Here is a 6,812-nt window from a genome sequence, read left to right as displayed (position 1 = left end):
TGAACCTCAGTGGCTCAGAATCCACCCTCCTGGGTGAAGAAAAACTTTTCTAGAAATATTGAAGACCAAGTACACGCCATGTACCTAACTTCAGGCTTTATGGAGCTTTCAACACTTCAAGAAATAAAAGTGCTGGCACCTAACAAGCAAAACCTCTTGCAGGCTGAAAGACATTAACCACCAGCTGCAGAGAGCCACGGGAAGCACACGCTGGAGTTCTGCACGAGAGCTGCCTTCCCCCCAAAGGATTGGAAGCATTGAGGTTTCCAAGGCAAAACACTAATGCATGATGAAAGCCCTTCTGCTTCCAGGCACTCTTCCCCACCTCTTCCATCCTTTGATTCGAAGTTCAGAGCCCTGAATTGTAAGACACCAACAAGCAGAAGGAACCACAACTCGATTTGTGGTTTATTATTTATTTGTGCCACCACAGTCCCCAGCACATGTAAGAACTTACAGACCTCCTCCTGCAGCCTGTGCCTCCAACACCTCAAGAGTATTGGCACCCACGTTGCTCGTTATCCCCCACACTAATTATCAGGAAGGACAGTTTAAACTCCAGGCCTGCACCTGCAGGCTGTCCCGGCGGGGACATCTTAAACACTAAGGAAAGGGCATTCCCAGTGTGGAGACTCACCACGAACATGAACACGGTGTAGAAGATGAGAGCCATGGCACTGAAGGACTGGATGGAGGCCATCATGTTCCTCTGGAGGCTCAGGGGAAGGACGATGCACAGGGAGACAGCAAAGAGCAGGACTATGCGGAAACTGCCCGACACCTGGAAAAGGGACCTGCCTAAAGCACTGGAGCATGGAGGATCCTCCAAACACCCCATCAAATTAGCAAAGGGACATCCCAACATGCTTAATTTTTCCAGACTGAGAAATGATACAAAGCTGGAACAGATTTCAAACGTGGAATTCTGCCTCTACTCATATTTAAAGATTTGATGCTGGAAACCTGCGGTTTCTTTGGCTGGGTCTGTGATTAGCTCCTACAGTCACTGGGTGCCACTGTTGCTCTACACAGTGTGTGACAGGTCCATCCTGAAGTAGAAATATTTGGGGGGGTGTGGGGAAAATGTTTAAATGCTAATCCAGCACATGCTATTTAGGTATTTTCATGCAATTAAATGAAAACCAAACTTAGTTGGGAGACAAGAGATTGAAGCACTGAAAATTTTGATCCAGAAAATTAATCAAACCCTCACACTGGTATTTCTTATAGCAAAGCACTCTGAAATGCTTGGAAATATTTAATACCTCATTTGGCTGCAGCCACAATGCATCTTTTTAACTTCACAGTCCCTTAATCGGAGCTTAGCAGCATCAGGCGGAGCAGATAACAGCCCCGCCAAAAATCCTTCCCTGCATCCATCCTGCTCCCCTGCATCCATCCTGCTTCCCTGCATCCATCCTGCTTCCCTGCAGAGCCCTCCCACCAGCTCTCCAGGAAGGGCAGCAAGAGGTTCCTGCCCCACGAAGGCACCTCTTGCTGCCACATGCCAGCACCAGGCTTGTTTTACCTTAAAGAGGAGGTAGATGCACCAAAGGGACAGGACAAAAACCCCTCCTTGAACCAGAGGGCTGCAAGGGGAGGGCAGAGCTCAGACAGAGGAACTGTCACTACCCATTGGGGCAGGAATTAAAGCAGGAAGCATCAGGAAGCTGCTCCAGAATTAATAGAGACCAAGTTAAAAAGAATTCCTTTGCTGGAAGTGCCTGACTGAAGGTTTTACACAGGTCACCATATGTCTGGGCTTCCCGGGCTCCTTAGAGCCACATGCTCTGGGCAGATTAAAGCTCACCACGATGGGCCCACGACCCCTCAGCTGGGGCAGGGGGCTGTGTTTTGAGGCACACGTGGCTCAGCATGAGAACCTGACCCCTGTCTGTGCTGTACCCACACCCTGTGAGGATTTATTTACCTGAAGGCCAAGCAGCCTGGCAAAGAAGTTGGACCCCAAGTCACCAATGACAACATAGAAAGCGATGCAAGTTCCCAGCATCAGCCCGATCATGCTGTAAGAAGGACAAAAAGAGAGGTGAGGAGGAGGCTGGAGCAGGAATCCTGGAAGGCTGCAGATCATGGCTGGGAGCAGCAGACGTCCCGCAGACACTGCAGCTGCTGGCCAGGGATTAAGACAAAGGTTTAGTAATGCCAAGGTCTCGAGAGCTCCATCCTGCTCACAACAGCTGAAGGCTGGTTAGGATCCCACTGCACCCCTCCCCATTTACTGAGGAAGAGTTAAACAAAGAGCTAAAAAGGTACCTCTGAAGCAACTTCATTTCTTGCACAGCTGCTTGCTCGTGTTTGGAGGTAAAGCAGCCTCAGTGTGCCCTGCCTCAGCACACACCCACCCTCTAACACAGCCTTCTGGCCTGCCACGGTGGAGACAAGCCCCAGATTTTGCTGAGGCCCCCTTAAGGCACACTTGGCACCCAGGAGGAAGGCAAGTTTCCTGTCTGCAGGGCCACGGTAGCTGGGAGCTTGCTGGAGCCAGGGGAGGACCAGGCTGCCAGCCTCAGGCTGCTGAAGGGCAGGACACCAGCTCTTCATTCAAGCCCAGAGAACCTCCCTCCACACCTCACAGCTTGGCTGGACGTGGAGCTCTGCTAATACCCCGTGCACAGGTTTAACAGCTGTTTGCAGCCACGGGAAAACAAACCTTGGAGAAGGCAAGAACTCCTTTATTTCTTTGCAGAAAAGTTGAAAAGAATTGGCAAGAGGTTCTCTCAGCCCCACGCCCCGCAGCGGGGCCCAGCCATCAAAGCCTCCATACCAAATCAGCTCCCAAACTTCTTTCCACAAAAATGGACCAGGCTTTAATGAAAAGATTGTCCTATGAACTGCTTCTCCTCCCACTCACGATTGCACGGGCCACTTTTCCCCCCTCCAGTTCCAATTACACAGCATCTCTGTGGCAATTACAGCAACTGCTTGCACGGACAAGCAACATCTGAGAAATATTCTGTGTATTTTTAGCGTGGTGCAGCAGTGTGCAGCTGGGAAGAGAGAAGGAGCCAGCACCACGAACTGGCCTGGGCTCAAGACGCCTCCACCACAGAAACTCTGCTGGAAAAAGCTGTTAACGATGTCCCCTCGCCCACTCTGACCACTGAAGGAGACCCAGGGAGGAGCTGCCTCCTTCTGAGGGACCAGAGTCTGAAATGGAGCCAGGATTTCCCCCACAAGGCACCGCCCTGAGTCTCACAGAGGAAGGAGCAGGCAGGACTGGAGCAGTTAGAGGGTGAAGCTGAGGTACCGAGCGCTCCCCTCCCACTACCCCACGGCAGCTTTGGCAGGGATTGCACCCCTGGAAAACGGCCCCAGCCACCCTGCCCACGATTTCACAGTGCACAGAGCAGAGCAGGGATGAGTTCAGCCCCTGACTTCTGTGCTCCTGCTGTCTGGAAAAGGTTCCTGCCTGAGGAACAGGTGGGATATGCTGGAGGTGACACCCGCGAGCGGCGCTCGGGGGATCTCGCTCAGGCTCTCGTTCAAATTCTAGGTGGCAAGGAAGATTTCTGAGAGCAGAGAAGGTGGGAGGGTAAGGAACCAGAGCACAGCAAGGCCACAAAAACGGCATTTTCATTAAAGAAAAACCAAACTCCTCAAGCTTTAAATAAGTGGCAGATTACCTCGTTTCCACCAACATTTTTCCTGCTTTTCCATAGGCGTGAAAGGCTGGCAGGGGGAAAAAAAAAAAGCAGAGCTGTAGTTAGTCAAAGAAAGGTCCAGAACGTGGCACATACATCAGTTTGAAATCCAATTACAGGGACAACGGGCAGCGCAGCAGGATCCCACCGGGGGCTGTGTTTTGGGGGTTGTTTCACTTGCCCACCCTCCCACTTTCTTTTTCAGACGTGCCCTCCTCCAACTGCAAACCACATAAAACAGGGAACAAAGATGAGGGGAAAGATAGAAACCAGGTTCTTGGTTGGGGTTTTTTTTTTCCCTTTTTCTATTTATAAAAGAAGCGGTGTGAAGTAGCAGTCACACATGGCAACCATTAGAAGAGAAAATATGCCTCTAGAAGATGCTGTGTGGCAAAAAGTTACTGCAGTGCAAAATTTCAATCAAACTCTCCTTTTTATTTTTATCTTCCCACTATAACAGCCGCCTGACGTCGCTGGATGGGAGAGCTGAGATGGTGCCCAGAATGTTCAATCCCATACCCAGAATACCCAGGACTCACAACCCACACCAAAGGGCTGCTGCCAAGAGGGGTTTTTTTTTTTCCTTCATTCCCCTCCCATACTTGGGTTGTAGCTTGTAGCAGAAAATGATCAGTACTCTTTAAAATCACTGGGCTTTTTCTTAAAAAGAAAACACCAAGAAAACTCTGCTTGTATTTTTAGCTCTTACTGGGCAGAATGGGAATTGAGACCTCCAGTTCCAAGCACAGACCACAGTGCCTGATTCTGTTAGTCTTTAACTGCAGAGGAACAAGATGAAAACCACCCCTGGGACTCCCTTTGTCTGTCCCAAGGTATGGCACACAAACCCCTGGAGGCCGCCGGGGAACGAATCTGATGCGCTGCTGGAAGCATCTTCTACTGCTTTGTCCATTAACTCCCAAACTCTGATTTCTTTAGTCTCTGCTTGAGGTAAAAATTAAGGAAACACGATGTTCTCCCACAGAACGAGAAGGAGGCACAGCAGGAGAGCCCCAGCAGAGCAATAAACTGGAGCTGTGACACGGGGAGCTCCAAGAGGCTCGGTGATAGGGGAACGGGCTGCGCGGGTCCGGCCCCCGGCTCTCCTCCCCTGGGAAGGGAGAGGGGAAAAGGCCCTTGGGGGGTTGGTCACACTGCTGAGGAGGAACCAGAGAGAGGAAAACATCCCCCCTGGAGAGCAGGTCGCTGAGGAGCCGGCTCCAGGGCTGCAGCTCCTGGTTGATGTCCCCCAGGGCAGGTGCCTCCAGGTAACCCCCACAGCTGTCGGAAAGCAGCGGCCTCCACGGCCGTTCCCGAGGGATGCTCTGAGGAGAACAAGCCTTCAATCATTATGCCAGATGTCCCCAGATGGGGACAGAGGGAAAATTAGATCCTTTATCTTCTCACGGAGGAAGGAGGCGATGACTGGAAAATAAATTGTACAGTCGAGCATCTTCAGAACGCCATCTCTGGATGCCTCACAAGCTGGACAGGGTTGAAGCTGCCAGGTCACCAGAGAAGGGCTTTGAAACCTTGTGGTTGCCAGCATCTGTGTTTCAGCTTGTCCCTCTGCAGGCCGTGGGGCTGAGGGCTGAAGCCTCGGCCACGTTCAGCACCCGTAAGGGATCAACTCATCTCCCCTCCAAAGTCCGCCTGGAACCGCACCCCGCTTCTCATCCTCTTCTGCCCGAGGCCCTTCCCTTCCACACAGCCCAGGAGAAGAGGTGAGGAGCAAAATGCTTTTAATCCCCAACCCCTTCAGGCGCCGGGGCTGCCAAGAGGAGCTGCCTGGGCTCGGTATCAGCCTGTTACCACCAGGCTCTTTTGTGGCTCTCGGCGCTCCTCCGGAAGGGACTGGCGGACTGAAGTTCATTTGCAAAACTTTCTGACGTCTTTCAGCGCTGCCAAAGCCTCCCACAGAACCAGCCGTGGGGGCTGGGGGCTGCCAGGATCTCTCCCAGAGGTAGGGGGGGGGCACGAGCCCGTGGTGACAAAGGCTGGTCTGTGTGGAGCTGCCCAACCTGGATCCATTAGGATGCGTCGTAGGAGCCGCTGCCCTTCCTCCCGCGGCCGTCCCGCCCCGTGGCACCTCTCCCAGGGCAGAGGCGTCGCTTCCAGTGCTGGCCTCTGCCTGCCAGGAAGTTTTAGAGGCATTACTGGCCCTCTGTGTTTGAGTCCCTTGGCTGAGGAGAGCTGAGGAGCTCTCCTCCCCGGGACAGGCTCCAGGGAGGAGGGGACGCTGCGCACAGAGCCAGGCCGGCAGCGGGCAGGGACACGCAACGGGGGCGGCTGGGCCAAGTCAGGTGCTACCTGGGGGCTCCCTAATCCCTCCAGCATCTTCCAGACCAACGAGTTGCAGGATCTCTTCAGTTTTTAGCAGATAAAACTCGACAGAAGCCAAGATGTGCAGCCCCTTGGGCACTCTGGGTGGAGGAGTGAGCAAGTGGGTGTTTCTCAAGCTCCTCCACCACGGCGACAGCAGCCAGCGCCCTCCTCCTCCTCCAGAGAAACAAGGGAAACTGAGTAAAAAAACAACTCTTCTTGCTGTTCCACACACCAACAGAGAGGTCTGGAACCCCACCACCTCCTCCTGCCCCCCAGGTCAGGCAGAATCAGAAGAGAGGTCAGCAGCAGAGGCGACGAGCTCCGAGGGCTGCCAGGCTCCTCCAGAAACCCACCCATGAATCCTGCAGATGTTTTTGTTTTCTTGGCTGCTTCCCTCCCGCCCTGCCACACAAGGCAGCTCGGATCCAGGCGGCCCCAGCTGGGTGCCAGGCTCCCCCCCTGGCAGAACCCGATGTCCTCAGCAGCACGCTGGGTGGGGAGGCTCGTGGCTTTCGTGCCCAGACCCATAATTTACACCAGACACCCGCCACGCCAGCTCCCGAAAAACTTGGGTGGGGATCAGTCGTCTCCGCGGCTCCTCCCCCGTCCCGCAGAGCCCAAACAATCCTGCACTCATTAACTCCCCTCTCAGGAGCAGCATCCAGCCCCGGGGACACGGGGGAGAGGCTGACAGAGGGAAAGGGGGTGAGCTGAAAAGGGTGCCAAGAAACCACGTGCTGCCCCGGCAGCATCAGAAGGAAAATCGTAAATGAAGAGGGCAAAGGAAAGCTGCAGCTGAGAGCAGAGAAAGAGCAGAGAAAGAGC

At 53.6% G+C, this 6,812-nt stretch overlaps 1 protein-coding gene across 1 annotated transcript in view; it reads right to left on the bottom strand.

The window, feature by feature from the left end:
- SLC38A10 (solute carrier family 38, member 10) overlaps nucleotides 1–3,690 on the bottom strand; it is a gene marked incomplete at both ends in the record, with an annotated part of 19,314 nt that extends 15,624 nt beyond the window's left edge. The window contains 3 exons of the mRNA XM_008947436.1: nucleotides 638–781; nucleotides 1,931–2,024; nucleotides 3,645–3,690. Of these exons, the coding sequence (XP_008945684.1) occupies nucleotides 638–781; nucleotides 1,931–2,024; nucleotides 3,645–3,690 (284 nt within the window). The remainder of the gene's footprint in view (nucleotides 1–637; nucleotides 782–1,930; nucleotides 2,025–3,644) is intronic.
- Between the last annotated feature and the right edge of the window lie 3,122 nt (nucleotides 3,691–6,812).

The sequence above is a fragment of the Merops nubicus genome, unplaced genomic scaffold (genome assembly GCF_000691845.1).
Source record: "Merops nubicus isolate BGI_N331 unplaced genomic scaffold, ASM69184v1 scaffold30019, whole genome shotgun sequence".
Taxonomy (NCBI): Eukaryota; Metazoa; Chordata; class Aves; order Coraciiformes; family Meropidae; genus Merops; species Merops nubicus.
The sequence above is the reverse complement of the archived record's forward strand: the minus strand, read 5'-3'. Positions and strand labels throughout refer to the sequence as shown.